The sequence below is a fragment of the Lithobates pipiens genome, unplaced genomic scaffold (assembly GCF_037356315.1).
Source record: "Lithobates pipiens isolate NorthernLeopardFrog02 unplaced genomic scaffold, aLitPip1_a1.2 Scaffold_30, whole genome shotgun sequence".
Classification (NCBI taxonomy): Eukaryota; Metazoa; Chordata; class Amphibia; order Anura; family Ranidae; genus Lithobates; species Lithobates pipiens.
This window is the reverse complement of record NW_027507791.1, coordinates 160453805-160479583: the sequence shown is the minus strand read 5'-3', so window position 1 is coordinate 160479583 and position 25779 is coordinate 160453805. Positions and strand designations below refer to the sequence as shown.

At 41.3% G+C, this 25779-nt stretch overlaps 1 protein-coding gene across 4 annotated transcripts in view; it reads right to left on the bottom strand.

Annotated features, from left to right (window-relative positions):
* Positions 1-25779, bottom strand: part of ARG2 (arginase 2) — an 823867-nt gene that overhangs the window by 428862 nt on the left and 369226 nt on the right. For all 4 annotated transcript variants that reach the window (XM_077465036.1, XM_077465038.1, XM_077465037.1 and 1 more), the window contains exon 5: positions 7179-7273. In XM_077465036.1, coding sequence (XP_077321162.1) covers positions 7179-7273 — 95 coding nt within the window. The remainder of the gene's footprint in view (positions 1-7178; positions 7274-25779) is intronic.

The following is a 25779-nucleotide window of genomic DNA, read 5'->3' as shown; positions in this document are numbered from 1 at the left end:
GCCTTGTTGATGTCAGGAGAAAGGACGGGTTGGTTCAAAATGATAGAAAGGCAACAGTAACTCAAATAACCACTCATTACATCCAAGGTATACAGAATACCATCTCTGAATGCACAACACATCAAACCTTGAAGTAGATGGGCTACAGCAGCATAATACCACACCAGGTGCCACTCCTGCCAGCTAAGAACAGGAAACTGAGGATACAATTCACACAGGCTCACCAAAATTGGAGAATAGAAGATTGGAAAAATGTTACCTGGTCTGATGAGTCTTGATTTCAGCTGCAGCATTCAGAATGGTAGGCTCAGAATTTGGCATAAACAACATGAAAACATGGGTCCATCCTGCCTTTAATCAATGGTTCAGGCTGGTGGGGTAATGGTGTGGCATATCTTGGCACACTTGTGGACCCTTAGTACTACTGAGCATCGTTTACTGTTGCTGACCATGTCCATCCCTTTATGACTAGAGTGTACCTTTCTTCTAAAGGCTACTTCCAGCAGGATAATTCACCATGTCACATCACCTTTGGGATGTGGTAGAACGGGAGATTCGCTTCATGGATTTGCAGCGGACAAAAATGCAGCAACTGCATGGTGCTATCATGTCAATATTGATCAACATTTCTGCCGAATGTTTCCTACATCTTGTTGAATCTATGCCATGAAGAATTAAGGCAGTTTTAAAAGGCAAAATGGGGGTCCAACCAGGTACTAGCAAGATGTACCTAAAAAGTGGCTGGTGAGTGTATATCATGACCAAACTCATGTTTCTGCAAGACCAACATTAAAATAATAGTTCAATGTGTCCATATACAGTGCCTTGAAAAAGTATTCATACCCCTTGACATTTTCCAAATTTGGTCACGTTACAACCAAAAACATCATTTTATTTTATTGGGATTTTATGTGATAGACCAACACAAAGTGGCAAATAATTGTGAAGTGGAAGGAAAATGATAAATGCTTTTCCAAATTTTTTACGAATAAATATCTGAAAAGTGTGGCGAGCATTCATATTCAGCCCCCCTTTACTCTGATACCCCTAACTAAAATCTAGTGGAACCAATTGCCTTCAGAACTCACCTAATTAGTAAATAGAAAAAAGGGGGTGTGGCTGTAAGAACCTCAAAATATACGGTACCTCATCCCTATAAGTTAGTTAAACAAGAAATATGAACAGGGATAAAAGTAGGGGAGGGGATTATAACGGTGCAAAAGAGTATGTCGACACAATTATGTAAAACTTGCACAATATACTTTATTATAAATAGATAATTTATGTTTGTTTCTTTATTTTTTTTTGTATTAACAAGAACTAATGCAGACAGGTACATTGCAGATACATTTTGATAAATAAACCAGAGAGAATGCAGGCCCAGGGTTCAGAATATCAGCTCCTACATGTTTCTCCAAACATGTAGTAGCTGATATTCTGAACCTAGGGCCTGTATTCTCTCTGGCCTATTTATCAAAATGTATCTGCAATGTACTCGTCTGCATTAGTTCTTGTTAATTTAGGTTTGTTTCTTTCGGTTTTTTGTATTATGTATTTATAATAAAGTATATTGTCCAAGTTTTTACATAATTGTGTTGACGTACTCTTTGGCACCATTATAATCCCCTCCCCTACTTTTATCCCTGTCCATATTTATAGTCTAATTAGTAAATAGTTTAATCTCCGTATAAATACAGCTATTCTGTGAAGCCCTCAGAGGTTTGTTAGAGAACCTTAGTGAACAAACAGCATCATGAAGGCCAAGGAACACACCAGATCATCCCAGGTCAGGAATAAAGTTGTGCAGACGTTTAAAGCAGAGTTTCCCACACCCCCTTCATCCTTCCCTCTGCATAGGATTTTGTGGGCTATTCTTGCCCTTCCATTTTCCCAGATAAATGCTAGGAATATCTTACATATATTTTTTTTAAACTTTTGGGGTAACGGGATGGGTAGTGTATATAGTACGTACAATAGCCGGGGCATTACATTCATTTTCAGTGCATTTACCCTCCCCAACAGTGTCAAAGTGTGACCTTTCCATCTCTTAAGATCTTCTTCTATTTTTATTAATAAAGGACTATAATTTTGTTCAAGCAGTGCTTTTACATCTGCTGATATGTGAACTCCTAAATAAAATAAAGACCTCTTATTCCATATAAACAGATAGTTATTTTGTATGGCCACTCGTAGGGCTGATGGGACCTGTATGGGCAGTAACATTGATTTTTCTGCATATCTCTTCACTTCCTGCATTACCTCTTCTATAGAGTTTTGTGGATTCACCAGGGATAGTAAAAAATCATCAGCATATGCTGAGACTTTATATTCTCTATCTCTCATTTCTATTCCCCTTATCTTCCCATTGCTTCTAATTCTACATAAAAATGGTTCTAATACTAAGGAGAATAGAATTGGGGACAGGGGACATCCCTGCCTTGTTCCATTCAATATATCAAACCTTTCTGATAATGCCTCGTTCACCTTTACTCTTGCCCTTGGACCTGAGTATAAAGCCATCACCCATCCCATCATTCTCTCACCCAGCCCTATTACTTTCAGCACTTCTTCCATAAATCATGTATTGCCATTGATAGGCTGCACTGATTGGCAGCATTAATGGGTGGCACTAATAGACAGCACTGATAAACAGCACTGATGAGCATTGATATGCAGCCTTGATGGACACTGACCCAAAGGGCCTAGTATGGATTTTGGTTCATAATTCTGTCATATGGTTCCCCTTAACCACTTCAATGCACTGTATTATATACTCTGCATTGCACTATATACCCTACACTGTATTATATATACACTACACTGACTGCACTATATACTCTGAACTGCATTCTATATACTATATGGACAGCACTATATACTCTGAACTGCAGTAAATAATAGTATTATCTCTGGTTTCTCTACCTGGCATAAATCTGGTCTGATCAATATGTACCACCCGTGTGATTTTCTCTTGTAATCTTGTGGCTAAAATCTTGGCTAGTAACTTTGTTTCTGTATTTAAAAGCGATATGGGTCTATAATTGGCACATTGTCCCGGGTCCTTCCCTTGTTTGGGTATAACTGTCAGAAAGGCTAGCAATGCTTCTGGGGGTAACAGATTTTCAGTTGTTATCTGAGTAAACTATTTGCTTAATGGTATAACCAGGACATCTTTGTATTTTTTATAATAAATGCTTGTAAATCTATCTGGTCCTGGACTCTTCCCATTAGGTAGATTTTCTATAGCTTTCTTTATTTCCTCCACAGATATCTCTTCTTCCAATTTCTCCACCGTCTCCGGAGGCAGGGATGGAAGTAGGGACTCCTTGATATATTCTCTTATTTCTTTTCCTCGTTCTCCTTCCTCCATCCCTGATATTGCCCCTTTTATATTATATAAATTCTTATAAAAATTTTCAAATTCTTTTCCTATGGATTTGGTATCTATTATCTGTTTATCCCCGTTTTTTATACTATGAACATGGGAGGATTCCTGTTGTTTTTTTAATTGATTAGCTAATAATTTGCCACATTTATTCCCATACTCATAGAATCTATGTGCCAGGAATCTATATTTGTTTTTAATCTTCCTGTCTATGTAATAAATAAGGTCTCCTCTCAATCTTTCGAGCTGTCAAGCCTCTTCTGGATGGGAACTCTTTATGTTTTGTTTCTAGCTCCTGTATCTTTCTGGCTAGATCTTCCATCTCCTTTTTTTTTTCCTTTTTAACTCGTGAGCCATGTGCTATTAGTGCCCCCCTCACCACCGCCTTATGGGCTACCCATATCATTTGCTCCGCCACTTCTCCTGATATATTTTCTTTAAAATAGCTCACTCTTTTATTATGAATATCTTCCGCTATCTGTTTATCATCCAAGGTTTCATTTAGTCTCCATATCCTTTCCCGTTTACCACTCATTACTAGCTGAAACTTCATTGCCACTGGTGCGTGGTCCAAGATAGAAATTATCCCTTTTACATATTCTAGATAATACTGATCTACCATGAACATATCTAGTCTAGAATAGACTTTATGAGTTTTAGAGGAATGACTGTAGTCTTTTACACCTTCATTATATACACGTCAGCAATCTACCAAATGTGTTTGTTTTATATATTTTTTCACTGATTTCAGTGCTTTATATGAGGAGCCCTTTTTCTCGGATGTTGAGTCTAATTTATGATCCAGGATTATGTTAAAGTCCCCTCCTAATACCACGCATCCTTCCTTAAACGTATAAAATGTTTTCATCATCTTTACTAAAAATTCAGCTGTTCCATTGTTTGGCGCGTATATAGCCGCAAAAGTGTAATATAATCCCTGTAACCTTCCCTTTATAAATAAGTATCTTCCTTTTGGATCTACATATGTCTTCTCACATTTCATTGGGCATGTTTTCTTGAATGCTATGGATACCCCTCTGGCTCTTGGTATTGGAGAGAGTGCATGAAACCATTGGTCATACTCATAGCCTGGTAATTTATGGATCGTTCCTGGCACAAAATCCCTTTTTTGGGATAAGTTCAGTCCTCTGACAATGTACGTTACTATTTTCATCGTATTATCCATCATCTATCCCACCCATGAACACATACATTCCATCCTTTTCAAAATATTCACCTGCAGTTCAAGGTGCCTGAGTTCCTCACCTGTGCCCTCTGTTCCCACAAGAGACTGTGTTATTGGATGCTATTACAGCAAAATAAAACCTTTCAAATGGACTATTTGTTGGGTATCAACCCTGGGAACCCCTAGACGTGGAAGAACAGACCAAGAGGAGGTAACTGGTAAGCCCAATAAGTCAAGGCCGCCCTGCAAGGGTTATGGCCGCTACATTTATGCATTTTGCAACATGTAAAATATGACTTTACATTGTCTAAGGCAAGCGAAGATACACTTTTGTAATTGCTTCCTAAAGTATTCACCTGTTCAGACTAATGACATTTACATCTACACAGATATGAAATATAAACTACTTTTCAACTTTCCATCTATTAAATCTTCTGCCCTTGTTGTTTTAACTTTGGACAGTAAAACATTTTTTTCTGCCAGGAAAAACTTTATACAGCCCACTTGTTTCTTGTCTGGTCATTAGCCTAGGCTTATGACATCATGCACAGCTCCCTGAGTCATAATAGGGCCAATGAGAGCTGTAGGGCAGCAGAGCTGAAGGTGTGTGTCTGTGTAAATCTAGGAAGTGAAAAGGCAGCAGCTTCAGCTGCCCACAGTTAAAATGGATGCAGCCAGACTTAGTGGAGGGAGATTTCTGCAGCATATTTGGCAAGTACAGAATCACAGTATATATAAAATAATATGCAAAGTGGTTGGAGGCAAGCTTCAGAATGGCAAATATGTTTTTATTACAAATTATGTGAGCAGACTGCAGTTCCTCTTTAACCACTACAATACAGGGCACTTTCACCCCCTTCCTTCCCAGCCTTTATTTTGGTGTTATTTATTCACGACTCTGTTTTTTTTTTTTTTGCGATATAAGCGCAAAAATAGCGGAAATTTGGAAAAAAAACAATATTTTCTTTTTTCTATTTGAAAAGAAATCCAATAAAATCAAATTTTGTCATAAATTTAAGCCAAAATGTATTCTGCTACATGTTTTTGGTAAAAAAAATTCCGTTAAGTGTATAATAATTGGTTTGTGTGATCACGGACATATGTACGCAAATGATCATGTACATATGTGTGCAGGTGATCACGTACATATGTTTGCAGATAATCATTGGGACATGTGATTTTAGTGGGACATATGTGGGGGACATGTTTTTATTATTAGGGACATGTGTTTTTATTATTTGGGGACATGTATGTTTTGGGGACATGTGTGTTTTGGGGACATATGTGGGGACTGTGTTTGTACTGTGTGGTGTGTTGTGTGTTTACACTACACTGATGATCAGTGAGTAAAAAGCTGTAAAAAGCAGCCCATACTCACTGATCATCAGCCGGCTGCAGCGTTCTGCTCTCCTCTCCTCAGCGGTGACTTCCGTGTGAGGAGAGGAGAGCCGATTGCCTAGCAACCGGCTGTTTGTTTACATCACAGAGCCCTCCTGCCGATCTGAGATGTGCCGTGTCCGGGTGACACGAGCACATCGGGATCGCGCCGCTGCGCGGGCACGCGCGCGCGCGATCCCGCTACTCCTGAAGGACGTTCCTGAACGTCCTATCAGGAGTAGACGGCTCCCACCCGGCCGTATATATGCATTGGCCGGGTGGGAAGTGGTTAAGAAAGGGAATAAGAAAATTGTATAATGTATGGCCAGCCTAAGTTCCTGGAGTTCCCCCAAACTTAGGCTGGCCATACATTATACAATTCTCTTATTCCATTTCCTTAGATTTACCTTCAACTATGTAGTGCAAGGGACTACCTGATTGCATACAAATTGAAAGTGTTTAGGTCTGACCTCATATTACATGGTTTTGGTGAAGCTAAAGGAAAATTGTACAAGAAAACTGTATAGTACAATGTATGGCCAGCCTTAAAGTGACACTAAACCTTTGTTTTTTTTTAAATAACAATTCATACTTGCCTCCACTGTGCATTTCGTTTTGCACAGTGTGGCCCCAATCATCATCTTCTGGGGTCCCCCAACGGCACTCGCAGCTCCTCCTCACATCGGTAAATGCCCTGGGAGAAGCGCTCTCCTGGGGGGGGGGGCTACCTTGCGGGAGCGCTCCTGAGTCCAGAATTTGCATCTATAGACACAGAATGCAGGACTCGGCCCTGCCACCACGTCATTGGATTTGATTGACAACAGCGCTAGCCAATGGCTGTGCTGCTATCAATCTATCCAATCAAAAGCCGAGAACCCCTGGCAGAGAGGAAGTGCACCTCTCCACCAAGGGATCGAAGGGCTCAGGTGAATAAAACGGGAGTGCTTTAGGATTTCACCTTAATGCATAGGATCCAGTTAGGTGAAAAAGCACAAGGTTTTACAACCCCTTTAATTTAGGCTGGACATATATTGTACTGTACCGTTTTCTTGTACAATTTTCCTTTAGATTCACTAAAACCATGTAATATGAGGTCAGTCCTAAACACTTTCAATTTGTATGCACTCAGGTAGGCCCTTGCACTACATAGTTGAAGGTAAATCTAAGGAAATGGAATAAGAAAAATGTATAATGTATGGCCAAATGATAGTTCATTACTATCAAACTTACTGTTCAGCTGAATCAAGATCACGCAAACCAATATATACAATATCCAATGTGGAAATGCACGGTTTTAGCCAAGAAAACCCAGGGATCAACGGAACCTGCAAAAAAAAAAAAAAAAACACACTTTCTACATTTGCAATATGACAAAGGCGTTTATTACAAGTTGATGATTATTAAATAAGTTGCCCTAAGCATGAAATAATTTTCCACTCGTGTATATTGCTTTAAAAAAAAAAAGGTCACACGAGCAGACAGGTAAAGCAGAAATGTTTCATTCCATTTTTATAGTGGAAATCATAGTCATTATTATACAGGATTTGCTGTATATAGCGGCAATAGTTTTTTCAGGGCTTTAAATATAAAAGGAGCACAGTACAGTTACAATACAATTTGATATAACAGGATTAGGAGGACTCTGCTCTTAGTAGCTTACAATCAAAAAGGGGTGGGGCAGGTGTTACAAAAGTAAATTACCTTTTCACAAGGGATGATCTAATAAAGAAAGTAAAAATACAGTTTTAAGATGGAGGCTAGACAGTACAGACTGGCATACTTGCCAACAGTCCAGATTTTCCCAGGACAATCCTGATTGTTGGACCCTTGTCCCGATCTGAGGCCATCCCGATCAAAATCCCAGGATTTTGCTTTTGTCCCGGGAAGTCAGGACTGTTTTTGGCACTGCAGCTTCTGGCTCCAAAAATATGGCTGCCGCTGTGAGATCTCTTTCCAGCTAGCAGGTTCTTTCCCCTTGTGTTCAGTTGAGAGGGGAGGGGCCTCCGATCCATGCAGTCAATTGGCTTCTCTCTCTTCAGTGTACAAGTAGGCGATTCTCTTTTACACTGAAGCCAGTTAGCTGCACAGATCGGAGGTCCCTCCACTGAACACAGGGAAACAAGACCTGCAAAGACACATAGGGACACCTGATCAAGGAAGGAACTCCACTGGGGACACTGATGTAAAGAGTCACTCCGCTGGGGACACTGATGTAAGGAGGGACTCCACTGGAGACACTGATGTAAGACACTCTGATTATCTGGCCAGCAATTCCCCTCCTCTCTTCCCCTGCACAGATAGGCTGCATTGCTGGACACGGGCAGGCTGCATTGTTGGGCACAGGTGAGGCTGCACTGATGGGCCTGGACAAAGTTGTTGTTCATATATATTTTTTAGATTAATTCTGCATAAAACATTTTAGTGTAATTTCATGAGATAATTTATAAGGGCAGAATTAGGGTGGGGCAGGGTAGGGGTTGGCTGGGGCAACTGGAGGTGAGTAATCCTTGAGGCCTGGCTAGTAGCTCAGGACTTGAAATTATAATATATATCTAAAATATTGTTACATATCTGAGTGAGTCCCATTGGTTTGTTATTATTGATTTTATATGTGTATATATATATATATATATATATATATATATATATATATATATACATACACACACACACACACAGTTGTGCTCAAAAATTTTGCATGCCCTGGCAGAAATTGTGAAATTTTGGCATTAATATTGAAAATATGGCTGATCATGCCAAAAAGTTGTCTTTTATTTAAGGATAGCAATCACATGAAGCCATTTATTATCACATCGTTTTTAAATCAAAATGGTAAAAGAAATCACCCAAATGGCCCTGATAAAAAATTTACATACCCTGGAATGTTTAGCCTTGGTACAGACACAGAAGGTGACACAGGTTAAAATGGCAATTAAAGGTTAAATTTCCCACATTGGTGGCTTTTTAAATCACAATTGGTGTCTGTGTATAATTAATCAATGAGTTTGTAGCCCTCACACGGCTGCACTAAGCAGGGTAAACAACGAGCCATGAGGAAGTAGAAAAGAACAGTCAAAAGACCTGCATAACAAGGTAATGACATTTTACAAAGATGGAAAAGGATATAAGAAGATATCCAAAGCCTTGAATATGCCAGTCAGTACTGTTTAAGCACTTATTAAGAAGTGGAAAATTAGGGGCTCTTTTCATACCAAGCCAAGGTCAGGTAGACCAAGAAAGATTGCAGCCACAACTGGCGGAAAAATTGCTCCAGATACAAAAAAAACCCCACAGGTTTCATAGTTTCTAAGGTTGAATAAAGATGCCAGTCCATTCAGTTCAACCTAAGTGTCTACAATTGTCCCTGTACAGAAACCAATTAACCTACCTGCATGTCTTTGGATTTTGGGAGGAAACCAGAGTACCCAGAGGAAACCCACGCAGGCACAGGGAGAACATGCAAGCTCCAGGCAGGTGGTGTTGTGGTTGGGATTTGAACCAGTGACCCTTCTTACTGCTAGGTGAGAGTGCTAACCACTAGACCACTGTGCAGGAAACTGCAGGAGAAATACAGGCGAAATACAGGCTGCTCTCCAAAAAGATGGTGTGGTTGTTTTTAAGGAGCACAAGTCAATGATACTTAAACAAAAAAGAGCTGCAATGTTGAGCTGCCAGAAGGAAGCCTTTATTGCACCAATGCCACAAAAAAAAGCCAATGAGGCATGCCAAGGTGTGGTTGGGCATTTTGTAACCAGGCTTTTTTGTGGAACCTGTACAGTAAAGGCTTCTTTCTGACAGCTTGACTATGCAGCTTGTTTTTGTCCAAGTGTCAACACAGGGCAGCACAGTGGTGTAGTGCTTAGCACTCTCGCCTAGCAGTAAGAAGGGTTACTGGTTCGAATCCCAACCATGACTCTACCTGCCTGGAGTTTGCATGTTCTCCCTGTGCCTGCATGGGTTTCCTCCAGGTACTCCAGTTTCCTCCCACACTCCAAAGACATGCTGGTAGGCTAATTGGCTTCTGTCCAAAATTGACCCTAGTATATGAATGGGGACCTTGGATTGTGGGCTCCTTGAGGGAAGGGACCGATGTGAGTGTGCAATGTACAGGGATAGGGACAATTGTAGACACTCACTCAGGTTGAACAGGATGGACTGGTGTCTTTATTCAACCTTACTAACTATGTAACTAGCACAATACATTCTTCTTAAAAATAACCACACCATCTTTTTCCAGAGCAGCCTGTATTTCTCCTGAGCTTACCTGTGGGTTTTTCTTTCTATCCCGAACAGTTCATGTGGCAGTTGTGGCTGAAATATTTCTTGATCTACCCGACCTTGGCTTGGTATTAAAAGAGCCCCTAATTTTCCACTTCTTAATAAGTGATTAAACAGTACTGACTGGCATATTCAAGGCTCTGTATATCTTTTTATATTCTTTTCCATCTTTGTAGAGTTTCATTACCTTGTTACGCAAGGTCTTTTGACTGTTCTTTTCTATCTCCTCATGGCTCTGTGTCTAGCCTTCTTAGTGCATCCATGTGAGAGGTAACAAACTCATTGACTATTTATACACAGACACTAACTGATTTAAAAAGCTACAAATATGGCTTTTTAAAAGATTTTTTTTTAAACATTGGGAAATAATAAAAGCAGACCAACATCTTGGACAGATATTATTCGATAAGCCAAGATTCACATACTGTAGAGCACCCACTCTAAGGGATAAACGTGCAAAAAAAATTGTAGATCCACCAACAAGGAGAAATTATAGCTTTTTTGAAGGAAAGGGTTTTTATCCATGTAAGAAATGCTACGTGTGTAGATATACTAAAGGGCATAAAAAGAAGGAAGAATTTAAAGCAACATCGACTGGCATTCATTATAAAATCAAGGATTTCATATCATATGTAAGAGGGAAGGTATTACAGTATATAGTAATAGCTATGGTGGGGTCACCAGTACAATATTAGTACATTGAAATCATATCCCCTTAAGCTCAGTGTTCGTAATCTTCCCTCATAACTAATGTCCTCCAGACCCTTTGTTTTGTTGCTGTTCTCTGGACTCACTCCAGTTCCAGCACATGCTTCCTGAGGACTGGTGCCCAGAATTGGACAGCATACTCCAGGTGCGGCCGGACCAGAGTCTTTTAGAGTTGGAGAATTATCGTTTTATCTCTGGTGTTGTTTCCCTTTTTTTTTCTTTTTTTTTTTTTTAATACAAACGCTTTGATTGAGGTATCAAAAGCATAACAAAATAATTCCACATACAGAGATTATGTGGTATAAAAGTATGAAGAACAGAACAGAAAATGGACATAGTTCTATGTACTCATACATGAAAGGTTTTACGGTGTGTTATATTTCCAAAGAAAGAATGTAGGATGAATCCTACCTCTTTAATCAAAATATATGGTAGTTCAACTCACATATTCAGAATGGGTAATTGTATCTAGAATGTAGATCTAGATTGTATCTCTGACTTTTGGAACTTATTTTGAAACCATAACCTCTAATAACTAAGTATTATCTATGTAACTTGTTGAGCTCATTCATAGCTATGACAAGAATGAGAATGAAAAGAATGAGGATTAGAAGAAGAAAAAAAGATAAAAAAAGAAAAAAAAAGAAAATAAAGATAAACATCTGAGATATGCCATGTTAAATAAAGGACTAAGGGTCCCCCCCCCCCCCCATAATCCATTCAGTCACCATATGGTTCCCAGTGATTCCATTTGCGGTCAAATATATGCCTGGTATTCATAATAGTATGATGCACTCGCTCCATTAATCTAATGGTTCCATCCTCTGTAATACCTGCCGCCACGGCACTATAGGAGACCTCCAATTCACTGCTATAGCCCATAGGATTGCGCAGAATAGTTAAAGGACCTTGTGCACTATACAAACTACTATTAACTTGTCTATTCCCATAGTTATTTTGTTTATAAAACCCTGCCAGGCACCCTCATATAAGGTTACCTATGAAAACACACACACTGCTGCTATTAAAACACTATCTTATTTATTTCCCAAGAAATTAGGAAAGCTAACAAAGTATTAAAAAGACATTACAATATCACAAAGCTTACAATCAGAACATATAATACAAGAATATGAAAGATACTTATCAAAAGGTCCTCCGTGAGGCTTTGTAGCATCAGATAGGCTCAGATGACCAAGAGAGAGCCATTTGCCATGAACCTTAGGCCCAAGCCAGGATCCAAAGGGCAAGGTCTCAAGATGGCCGCCGAGCCATGAGGTTAACAGAGACACAACTTCATGGTAAGGCCACAGCAAACAGAGAGACAGAGCTCTCTGTAACAATCCTTTTTTCTAATCACACACCATCGCATCCCACTGCCAGTCCCAATTGCTTTGGACCAATCAGTGTTCACATGATAATCCTTCTTCTATTACTGACTGTCCTGCCATACTTGGCTTCTGGTGACAGTATTGCAGTCTATGCGCCCTGGGCCGTCTTCATTTGAAGCTTCTTGCACACCAGGGGGGCTGAAGATAACTCCTTTTGCTATGCAGATTCTATTTGGTGCCACATTCCTTTGTACCTTTTAAAAGTGTGGGAATGCAAGTGTCAATATGGGTGATCTTGGTTGTACAAACAGATGTGTAGAAACTTTAGACATATAACATTAATTCATGTTTAATTCCAACAATAGTGTATGGGCTAATTTTTGGGATGGTGCCGTGACTTCAGGAATTGGTGCAAAAAGAAGGCATATTGGTAATGTCTGTGTACATAGCTACATAGTTAGCCAGGTTGAAAAAAGTCCATCCATTTCAACCTTAAAAACAAATAAATAAAATAAAAAATATCGTATAATCCAATATACCCAATTTTATACCCATAAATGATCCAGAGGAAGGTAAAAATAAAAAAACAGCAGAGCATGCTCCAATTTGCTACAGCAGGGGGAAAAAAATCCTTCCTGATCCCCCAAGAGGCAATCGGATTTTCCCTGGATCAACTTTACCTATAAATGTTAGTACCCAGTTATATTATGTACATTCAGGAAAGTATCCAGGCCATTCTTAAAGCAATCTACTGAGCTAGCCAGAACCACCTCTGGCAGGAGTCTATTCCACATTTTCACAGCTCTTACTGTGAAGAAACCTTTCCGTATCTGAAGATGAAATCTCTTTTCCTCGAAACGTAAAGAGTGCCACCTTGTCCTCTGGGTTGACTGTACAGAGAATAACTCAACACCAAGTTCACTATATGGACCCCTTATATATTTGAACATGTTGATCATATCCCCCCTTATTCTCCTCTTCTCAAGAGTGAATACATTTAGCTCCTCTAATCTTTCCTCATAGCTGAGCTCCTCCATGCCTCTTATCAGTTTGGTTCCCCGATATCCTTTTTGAGAACTGGTGCCCAAAACTGAACTGCATATTCCAGGTGAGGTCTTACTAATGATTTGAATAGGGGCAAAATTATATCTCTCTCTCTGGAGTCCATACCTCTCTTAATATAAGAAAGGACTTTGCTCGCTTTGGAAACAGCAGCTTGGCATTGCATGTTATTATTGAGCTTATGATCTACCAAAACCCCCAGATCCTTCTACACTATGGATTCTCCCAGTTGTACTCCCCTAACATGTATGATGCATGCATATTCTAAGGCCCCAAGTGCATAACTTTACATTTATCAACATTAAATCTCATTTGCCACATAGTTGCCCAATTAGACAGTGTATTGAGGTTGGCTTGTAAATTGGAGACATCCTATAAGGACGTTATTCCATTGCATATCTTGGTGTCATCTGCAAAGACAGAAATGTTACATTTGATCCCAGACCCAATATCATTTATAAAGATGTTAAAAAGTAAGGGTCCCAGCACTGAACCTTGGGGTAACCTTAGACTATTCAGAGTAAGAATCATTAATCACTACTCTTAGCCAATTTTCTATCCATTTACAAACTGATATTTCCAAACCTGTAGACCTTACCTTACACATGAGCCACGTGTGGGGAACTGTGTCGAACGCTTTTGCAAAATCCAAGTATACCACGTCCACCGCCACCCCTCTGTCCAAGGTTTTACTTACCTCTTCATAAAAAGAAATCAGATTTGTCTGACAACTTCTGTCTTTCATGAATCCATTCTGTCTGTTGATTAAAGTGGTTTTTTTTTTCAGCAAGAACGCATCGATGCAGTCTTATTAAACACTCCAGTATCTTCCCGGCTAGTTACTTGGTAAAGACTTTGATCCCTTTTTAAATATAGGCACTGCGTTCGCCCTGCGCCAATCCAGTGGGACTATTCCCGTCATTAATGAGTCCCTAAAAATTAGATACAATGGCTCTGAAATTACAGAGTTCAATTCTTTTAGGATCCGTGGGTGAATGTCATCAGGGCCAGGTGCTTTATCCACCTTTATTCTGTCTAAATATTTCTGGACCATATCACTTTTGAGCAATTGTGGATCATTTGGGGCTGTGTCACTATCACCCCCATTATGGACATGCGCTCCCCCATGCTCTTTTGTATACACAGAGCTGAAGAAAGTATTTAATAAATTAGCCTTCTCTTTGTCCCCAGTCACCCACTCTAGATTATTTTGTAAAGGGCCTACATGCTCAGACTTGACCTTTTTACTATTAATATATTTGAAGAATTTTTTGGGGTTTGTCCTATCTTTTGCAATCTGTCGTTCATTTTGAATTTTTCCTTTTTACATATTCTGTTAAATTCTTTGTAGCATTTAAATGACACTAGTGATCCTTCATTTTTATATTTTTTAAAAGCTCTTTTCTTATAGTTTATAGCTTTTTTAACTTCGGCCGTGTGCCACATAGGTTTTGTTTTTAGCCTTTTAAATGTATTGCCCATGGGAATATATGTAGCGGCGGGCTCCTGAAGAGCACGCGCTGTGTGTTTATCAAGATTTAACTTTACGCAAACTACAGTTTGGTTTGGGTCTATTTGCCTAAATTTGACTTCTGTGTCAGTCTGACTGGGCCGTGAGATGTTCAGCCTGGCCACAGGGGGGCGCTGTCTCTGGTGGCAGGCGTGGAACTATGGTCTGGTTGGGCATTTAATTTACTCTCTCAGAGTCAGGTCAGTGGGAGTGGCCCTCTCGCTGTGCCCTCTGGGAGAGGGTATTTAAGATGCGGACGTCACGTGGTTCGAGGTTCCAGTCCAGTATGAAGTGCTGATTACATGGTCCTGGTCCTCCTGACCAGCCCCCAGAAAGGCTATGGCCTGGGGTGCGGATCCACCGGACTTTAATGCCTCGGGGCTGGCTAGCTCAAGGCAAGGGAACTAAGGAAGGATTCCAAGGTGGATGGGTGCTGTCTCCGGTTCGAGAGAGACCCATCAAACTTCGAGCATTCCAGGGGAGGACTCTTTAGAAGAACACCACATACGGGTTGGTTTTCTTAACAAGAGCCTGGAAGGGCTGAAGTAACCAAGAGAATCCGATCTTGTGGATATCGTCAAGCAGACTGAAAGATCCAGGTATCCTACAAGTGTTCTAAAGCTTAGTTTCCCTATGTGCTCTGCAACAACATCTGCGATAAAGACTTTGTTCCCAAGTAAACACCTGGTTGGCTGCTAGGCCTTGTGAGAGAGGGACTGTCCAATCTGAGTGTTCATCCAGCTGCAAATGGCTATTCTCTGAATGCAGTCAAAGTAATGCCGCGTACACACGTATCAGACTATCCACCGGACTTAGTCTGGCGGACAAACCGCCGGACTGTCTGCTGGACTTTCCGAACGAGCTACCTGCCCCCCACCCCAAAGCACCTTTTCCCCATGTTGATGAAGACCCCCGAAGTCTGAAGAAGAGGGCGGCGGCGAGGAAGAAAGCCGGGCTCCCCTGCTAGTAAAAGAGCTAGCAGAAGATAGCGGAGGAGTCCAACAAGAAGACCCCCGAAGACAGAAGAAGAACCCTGAACGATAATAAAATAATTGCTTTTATATTTCTATGTATTTCTTTATCTCATTTTCTAATCTAAATACCTTGCACCACAAAAATCCCCTTTCATTTGGTCTTTCCAATTATTTAAAATATTTCTAATTGGGATGAGGTGCCATTTTCTTTGGGTGTTGATGGAAGCTGGAATCAAATTTTCAAAAAATTGTTAATTCAGCGTTTCAATATGCATTGTCCTCCAATGATTCAGCTTCAGTCATCAGAACAATATACTAAACATTCATGATTAAAGCTTATTGTGGATAATTTTCATTTATTATAATCTGTTATATAGAGGTTGTTGTGGGTTTTTTTTTTTTTCTCCTCCCTCTTCCATTTCCCCCCCCCTCTTCACCCATGGCGGCTTTCAGCGGACAAGCATGGGAAGGATTAATGAATAAAGTCCATGAATCAGAGAAAACAAGCGAAATATCTGACAAAGATTTAGATCAGGCTTTTTCATTTTTGCAGTGTTTGTTAGAACGCAAAGTACGAGTCTTTTGGCACAAAAAATTTTTTCTAAAATATATTGAAAATAAGATTGTGCCTTGGGGTTTGAGGATCCAAATTTTCCCTAATCTAAATAAGATTGATGAAATTTTAAAACGTAAATGGGAGGACAATCTCCAGACTTGTTAATTTGAAATGATGACCATGCTAAGTATACAATATGAACATGACCTGAGCTTATTAGATAAATCGGTTACCCAATGGTATGAGGATTATGCACTGGCGGTCACAACTCCTAAATTTAAGAAAAAAGAATTGGAGGTATTAAAACATATTGAAAATTACACTTTGGACACCATTCGTTCTAAAGAAAATAAATTTGTGTGTGACAACAATGCTTATACCAGTGGTTATGCCTATAAATGGCCTACTAATGGTCAGAATAAAGAATATAGAAACTCACGTCAATATAAAGCAAGGAATAATAAACATGAAGAAAATATGTCTAATTTGTCTTCTTCCTCCCTCTCATCTAGTCAATCTACCATCTATCGAGATCTTTCCGGTGATCGACTTCCCAAGAAAAGGAAGGGAAATTCGGACACAGCCTCTTCAGAATCACTGCACCCTCACCTCGGTACTCCTCTACCACCCCGTGCACAGTCCATTATTTCTAAACAGGCACCAGCACGCCCTATCACCATGTTTCAACATTCTTCCTTACCTCCTTCTCACAGATCCTCCTTTTCTGCTCCTACTTCCACTTTGGTCACACCTAGCACCACGAACATCACTCAGCTTTGGTTCCTTCCACAGTAAGTAACTTAGACAACATCACTATTTGGCACCTCTTTACTGGCTGATCTCCGCTTGGCCCCTATTTTTTTTTTTAGGGAAAGAACCCTCTCCGGTACCAATATAAATGGTGATTTATTTCAAAATCTTGACAATGCCACTAATTCAGAATTTTCCATAATCAACTTGTCTTCCTATCCCTTAACTGATTCTGAAAGAGAGGTTTTAAAACTGGGCTTAACCTTTTGCCCAGATGCTGACACGGATAAATTTAATTTAATAAAAGACGTACATCTATTCGCCCGTAGGCTATTATTCAAAACTATCTTTGATAGACCCAGTGTTGAATCCTCCCTAAGTCTATCCAACTCCATATTAAAAGATAACATAGTCGAACATCAGGCTGTACAGGATCTGATGGATTTATGGGAGGAGGGACACGACACCTCGGAAGACCCCGGGTTCATTGAACCTATGGGTCTGTCCATAGATGCCATGTCCTTCCCTACCCCACGGACCTACAAACCTAAATCGACTATATTTCCACTTTTGAACTCGAACCCTAATATATGGGCCTTCACTCAACAAGGCTGTAAAACTATAGAACAATGTTCTTTCACCTCAACTCGATCCTCGAATCTCACCAATCAGCAAAGAGATGTACTTAAATCTCTACAAACCAACTCGGACATAATGATCAAGCCAGCTGATAAGGGTGGGAATTTAGTTATTATGAACATCTCACAATATATCCATATGTGCCAAAACATCTTAAAAAAAATCGAGAATGGAATCGACACCATTTCCACTACACTAATTTCCAACTTTTGATGCCAAATATCACCAAATAACCTTTAAAGCCTACAAGTCAGCAATTATTGACAAAAACACTTAGGATTTCTTAAATATTAAAGATGCTAAAAACTTCCTACATTCTATGCACTCCCCAAAGTGCATAAATCTCTGACGGAACCTCCAGGACGACCCATTATTTCTAGTTGTCAGAGTCTTACAGAAAATGCTAGTTCTCTAATTGACAACTATTTGCGTCCCCATGTAACTTCCCTTTTTTCATATATTAAAGATACTATCGACCTTTTAAAAACCATTGAAGATATTTCCTTACCGCCTAACACTTGGCTTGTATCAATTGATGTTGAATGTTTGTACAACGCAATCCCACATCAAAAAGGGGTTGAGGTTGTACAAACATATTTAAACCAGGTCAGTTCAGTATTTTACTAAATATAGTGAATTTGTGCTTGAACTCTTAGATTATGTTCTAAGACATAACATCTTTCAGTTTAACCAAACCCACTACCTCCAGGTACAGGGGGTTGCGATGGGGACTAAATGTGTCCCATCATATGCCAACCTGTATCTGAGGGGGTGGGAAAAGGACATTTTTGCACGTGATGATTTGGCCCCGTTTCTTGACAGTATTATAGCATGGTACAGATATATAGATGACGTTTTGATCTTTTGGTCGGGAACTGAACTCAAACTTAAACAATTTTTCCATTTGATTTCTATTAATGACTTTAATCTTCATTTTACGTTGAAATATAGTAGGGAAGTTGAGTTTCTGGACCTAAAGATAAAAATCAACTCCGACGGTACCCTTGTTTCTTCACTTTTTGGGAAACCAACGGCCGGTAATACTATACTGCATGCAAAAAGTTTTCATCCTGAATCATTAGTACGAAGTATACCATACAGCCAGTATTTAAGATTAAAACGCAACTGTAGTCAAGAAACCGATTTTCGGATAGCAGCTAGGGACCTATATACTAGACTGAAGGCTCGAGGATACAGCCATACTTGTTTAAAGAGAGCATACAATAAAGTGAAGGCCAAAAACTGTTTTTTTTTTCTTCTTTTTTCCTTTTTAACACTTTCTTTTTTTTGTTTTATTTTTCTATATAGTTGTAATTAATGTAAATACAATTAAGTTCATTTTGTTTTGAAATATATGTTTGTATATTTTAATCTTCCACACCTTGACTTTATGGCATAATGTCCTCAGACCGCAGTCATCCTGGTCCATGTCTGTGGCTTTGGTCTATTGCCCTAGGTACAGTGTCTGCCCCCTCTCCCTATCCCCCTTGCAGCCCTAGTTTGTGTGCAATTTCCTTTTGTTCTTCAGTGGGACAATTCTGGTGCTCTTAGGAGGTCATACGGACACGCAGGGCGCTCCTAGGTGGGTTTATTCCAACCTGAACGGCCGTCTTTAAGACAGCGCTGGCAAGTTGGTTGCCTATGGAGTGGCTAGAACGGGGGTCTGACTGAGTGGCATTGGCTTGATACACTGTTGCCGTGATTGGCTATCACTGGATTGCGCAAGGCTGGTTTTCAACATAATGGCCTTATGGGAAACGTAGTCCAACTCTCTCCCCTTTCCTCCTGCGCATGCGCAGTGTTGTCAGAAGTGTCCGCATCGAGCCGGTGACGTCAGACGCCGGCTCGATGGATGGAAGCATATAAGGCTGGCTCTACCTAGCTGATTTCAGTTATGGAGATGCCGTGCTTGCTTTAGACGTCACAGAACACAGAGTAAGTCCAAAAACTATTGACACCACTTGCCTAATTATATTACTTTATCACTATTTTCTAAGACATTGACTAGGCTTATTTCTATATATCCCTAGGCACCTATTGAACAAGCTGATGGCTTGTGGGTGCAAACGTGCATTGCTGTAGTGGCATACTCCAATTTGGTCGCATTTAGCCTTGCAACAGCACACTGGCTTATTATTATGGTCTAATTGAGTAAAACGCCCTGTATCAGTAAGTATTAATGGAAATAATTCATTTATTATTGATACTAGCACACACACGGCCGTATTGTCTGCTGAAATGCGAGTCTGGCAGACAGATTGATGTGCAAAACTACAATCTTAGTCCACCGGACTTTTGGGTAAAAAAAAAGTCCGCCGGAGCCCAAACACGGGCCGATTGACTTGAGTCCGCCGGACTTTTTCACTGGATTGTTTGATCATGTGTACGGGGCTTAAGCAAGTTCTTTAACGTTTTTGGACTTTGACATTGAGAGCCTGAACCTTCCTTTCCAACCCTCTGATCCCAAGTTGAAAGACTGTTCAATGGTTTGAGTTTTTGCAAATAAAATCCATGCAAGTGGATCTATTGTCAGTCTCAAGTTACTGGGCCATCTACCACAGGACATCCCCTAGACGTGAAACAAGGAGAACGAAAGGTAACGGTAAGCCCAGAAATAACCAGCAGCTCCTTCGGGGGTTAGTGCTACATCAATGTGACAAAAGAACCTGTTATTTGGGCTACCTTAGAGGCAGGCATTCTGCCATATTGGTGGGAGGCCAGGGCAACTCCAAAAGTTGTGACTCAAATGGGTTGTAACTTCACTTTGCAATCTAGACGTTTGGCTAATGTTCTTGAATTGGACCGACGAGTCTAGGTATTTGAGACGGAGACCCCTCCTCCGATGCCGCTAGGGAGGGTGACCCGCCTCAACTCCAAAGTCAGAATCGTCCGGCGCTTGAGGAACGTGGTTCCGTATTGCTATTACACCATGAAGTGCTCCCCCTCGCACGCGGCATTGGTCTTCTCTTTTCTCACATGCCTAGCCCCCTCGACATTAGTTTACCTGATTATAATGGAGCCCAGAGCTACTTTTCCGCTATCTTTTGAACAAATTCAGAATTGCAACTTAGACTCTGGTGTGCTTCTGCATGATATGTACCTTTTTCTCTTCACCCGGGGTTACGCTTTTGTTACACATTCTCACCATTGAAAATAGAAAAATGAAAATAGGGTTCGAGAGTTCAGCGGTAGTTTCGATTATTTTGAGACTAGATTACAGGTGTGAGACCTTGGTCGACCCCCCAACAGTGCCGTAGGTGGATTCGTGTTGCTACTTACGGATGCGGATCTAGTTCACGGCACTGTACTCTTCTGACCTACATTGTTTTAGTGTGGGTCAGTATAATATTCTTCACTTTTACACTCTTGTTTAGGGATGAGCCGAACACCCCCCGGTTCGGTTCGCACCAGAACTTGCGAACGACCCCCGCGTTCGGTACGAACGTTAGAACCCCATTGAAGTCTATGGGACTCGAACGTTCGAATTGGAAAGTGCTAATTTTAACGGCTAATATGCAAGATAGTGTGCTAAAAAGGGTTTGGCGACCTGCCTCCTGCCTCAGGGGACATGGGTCACTGCAAAAAAAAGTTTTAAAAACTACCGTTTTGGCGGGAGCAGTGATTTTAATGACGATTAAAGTGAAAAAAAAAAGTGAAATATTCCTTTAAATATGGTGCATGGGAGGTGTCTATAGTATGCCTGTGAAGTGCCACGTGTTTCCCGTGTTTAGAACAGTCCCTGCACAAAATGACATTAAACGGAAATAACACCATTTAAAACTGCTTGCGGTTTTAATGTTATATCTGGTTCCTGCAATATGGTTGAAAATCATTCAGAAAAATGGCATGGGTAGCCCTCCCTGCCCATTACCAGCCTATTTGGGTCTTGTACACATATTAAGGGGAACCCCGTACCCATATTAAAAAAAGGAAATGCGTGTGGCCCCCAGGCCCTATATACTCAGAACAGCAGTATACAGGCGGTGCAAACAAGACAGGGACTGTGTAGGTTTGTTGTGTTAAGTTGAATCTGTTTGTCATTTTCAACCGGTACATTTTTAAAGTGTAGCTCCAGTCAAAAAAAATATCTTTAAGCTTTTTGGAAAACATAGGGAAGGGTTATCACCCCTGTATAATTTTGTTTTGTCGTCCATCTTTTTTCATCTCACTTGCTGCTGTCTCCTTGCGTTTGCAAGTAGGAGATGTTTGTAAGTTGGATGTTTGAAAGTAGGGGCCTGCCCTATATTATAGCGGTATGTACTGGGTACAGAGCACGCAGACAGCACGCACTATCTCCTAACACTACTGACTGCAAGCTCTATTATTAACCACTTGTTAGCCCAATGTTTGCATAAAGTGAAAGATGAAGTTATGCTGAGTAAATAGATATCAAACATGTCACTCTTCAAAATTGCACATGCCCGTGGAATGGCGCCAAACGTCGCTACTTAAAAAATCCCCATAGGCGACGCTTTAAATATTTTTTTACTGGTTACATGTTTTGAGTTGCAGAGGAGGTCTAGGACTAGAATTATTGCTCTCGCTCTAACATTCTCGGCGATACCTCACATGTGTGGCACATGCGAGCACATGGGGACATGGGCGCTTTAATTTTTATTTTATTTTTTTATTGTTCATTTTACTTTATTTTAGTTTGACATTTTTTTTCCCAAAAATATATTTTTGATCACTTTTATTCCTATTACAAGAAATGTAAACATCCCTTGTAATAGGAATATGGGATGACAGGTCCTCTTTACAGTGAAATCTGGGGGGTCAATATGACCCCACATCTCACCTCTAGGCTGGGAAGCCTGAAATAAAAAATTCAAAAAAAGATTCTGGCTTTGATCGTACTGGCGAGTTGGTAGAAGCACCAGAGGGCGGTGAGGGGTGGGGGGCGTCTATGGCTGGGTACTTCAGGGTATCACCGAGTATGGCTGGGTATCTCTGAGTATGGCTGGGTATGGCAATTTATGGCAGGGTATTACAGAGTATTGGCGGGGTACTACAGAGTAATAGCAGGGTACTGCAGAGTATTGGGGGTACTGCAGAGTAATGGCGGGTACTGCAGAGTATTGGGGGGTACTGCAGAGTAATGGGGGTTACTGCAGAGTAATGGGGGGTACTGCAGAGTAATGGCGGGGTACTGCAGAGTAATGGCAGGGTACTGCAGAGTATTGGGGGGTACTGCAGAGTAATGGGGGTTACTGCAGAGTAATGGGGGGTACTGAAGAGTAATGGCAGGGTACTGCAGAGTAATGGCAGGGTACTGCACTGCAGAGTAATGGCAGGGTACTGCACTGCAGAGTAATGGCAGGGTACTGCACTGCAGAGTAATGGCGGGGTACTGCACTGCAGAGTAATGGCGGGGTACTGCACTGCAGAGTAATGGCGGGGTACTGCAGAGTAATGGCGGGGTACTGCAGAGTAATGGCAGGGTACTGCACTGCAGAGTAATGGCGGGGTACTGCACTGCAGAGTAATGGCTGGGTACTGCAGAGTAATGGCGGGGTACTGCAGAGTAATGGCAGGGTACTGCACTGCAGAGTAATGGCGGGGTACTGCACTGCAGAGTAATGGCGGGGTACTGCAGAGTAATGGCGGGGTACTGCAGAGTAATGGCAGGGTACTGCAGAGTATGCACTGGTATTGCAGAGTATTGGCAGGGAATTGAGGGGTTAAATTCGGTGAGCAGCGATGTGGGCACTGCAGATGCAGCCCACATCGCTGCTGACACCGATCTCTTTCCCCTCCGCTGTACCGATCGGTACAGAAAGGGGAGGGAGGAACAGGCGTCATAACATGACGCCGGTTTGTTTCCAAGTGATCACTCCGTCATTTGACGGAGCAATCACGTGGTAAACGGCCGCTATGAGCGGCCGTTTACGGTGATGCGCCGGGTCCTATGGACCCGGCGGTCACGGATGCTCTCGAGTGCGCACACCTCGGGGCACGCGAGAGCAGAATTCTGGGAGGCCGTTAATTAACGGCCTCTCTGAGTTAAACAACCGCCCTGAAGCCGTTAATCGGCAATGGGCAGTTGTTAAGTGGTTAAAGCTAGATCACTAGCTATATACAGTGGTGTGAAAAAGTGTTTGCCCCCTTCCTCATTTCCTGTTCCTTTGCATGTTTGTCACACTTAAGTGTTTCGGAACATCAAACCAATTTAAACAATAGTCAAGGACAACACAAGTAAACACAAAATGCAATTTGTAAATGAAGGTGTTTATTATTAAAGGTGAAAAAAAATCCAAACCATCATGGCCCTGTGTGAAAAAGTGATTGCCCCCTAAACCTAATAACTGGTTGGGCCACCCTTAGCAGCAACAACTGCAACCAAGCATTTGCGATAACGTGCAATGAGGCTTTTACAGCGTCCTGGAGGAATTTTGGCCCACTCATCTTTGCAGAATTGTCCTAATTCAGTTACATTAGAGGGTTTTCGAGCATGAACGGCCTTTTTAAGGTCATACCACAACATCTCAATAGGATTCAGGTCAGGACTTTGGCTAGGCCACTTCAAAGTCTTCATTTTGTTTTTCTTCAACCATTCGGTGGTGGACTTGCTGGTGTGTTTAGGATCATTGTCCTGCTGCAGAACCCAAGTTCGTTTCAGCTTGAGTACACAAACAGATGGTCGGACATTCTCCTTCAGGATCTCTTGGTAGACAGCAGAATTCATAGTTCCTTTTATCACGGCAAGTCTTCCAGGTCCTGAAGCAGCAAAACAGCCCCAGACCATCACACTACCACCACCATATTTTACTGTTGGTATAATGTTCTTTTTATGAAATGCAGTGTTCCTTCTATGCCAGATATACTTGGACACACACCTTCCAAAGAGTTCCACTTTTGTCTCATCGGTCCACAGAATGTTGTCCCAAAAGTCTTGGGGATCATCAAGATGTGTTGTGGAGAAATTGAGACGAGCTTTGATGTTCTTTTTGCTCAGCAGTGGTTTTCTCCTTGGAACTCTGCCATGCAGGCCATTTTTGCCCAGTCTTTTCCTGATGGTGGAGGCATGAACGCTGACCTTAACTGAGGCAAGTGAGGCCTGCAGTTCCTTGGACGTTGTTGTGGGGTCTTTTGTGACCTCTTGGATGAGTCGTCGCTGCGCTCTTGGGGTAATTTTGGGCGGCCGGCCACTCCTGGGAAGGTTCACCACTGTTCCATGTCTTTGCCATTTGTGGATAATGGCTCTCACTGTGGTTCGCTGGATTCTTAAAGCTTTGGAAATGGCTTTATAACCCTTTCCAGACTGATAGATCTCAATTACTTTCTTTCTCAATTGTTCCTGAATTTCTTTGGGTCTCGGCATGATGTGTAGCTTTTAAGGATCTTCTGGTGGACCTTACTGTGTCAAGCAGCTCCTATTTAAGTGATGCCTTGATTGTGAACAGGTGTGGCAATAATCAGGCCTGGGTGTGGCTAGAGAAATTGAACTCAGGTGTGGACAACCACAGTTATAGTATGTTTTAACAAGGGGGGCAAACACTTTTTCACACAGGGCCATGATGGTTTGGATTTTTTTTCACCTTTAATAATAAACACCTTCATTTACAAATTGCATTTTGTGTTTACTTGTGTTGTCCTTGACTATTGTTTAAATTGGTTTGATGTTCGGAAACACTTAAGTGTGACAAACATGCAAAGGAACAGGAAATGAGGAAGGGGGCAAACACTTTTTCACACCACTGTAGGTGAGGTGAATATAGTGGTGTATACTGCAGTCAGGGCACAGACAACAACCACTACACAGCAGCAAGATAGGAAAACAGCCAAAAACGATTGGTGTGTACTGTGTTGAATGTACACAGAACACCCACTGCTTCAGATGCAAAGTAACACACTACAGGAGGCCGCCTTAAAGGCGGCCTTTTATAGTGTGGGGCGTGCACTACACAGTCTGAGCTATGATTGGCCACAGGCAGGATGCCTGTGGCCAATCATGGCTCTCCTCGCTGCCGGCGCTGCGATTGGCCAAGCATGCGGGGTCACAGTGCATGCTTGGCCAATCATC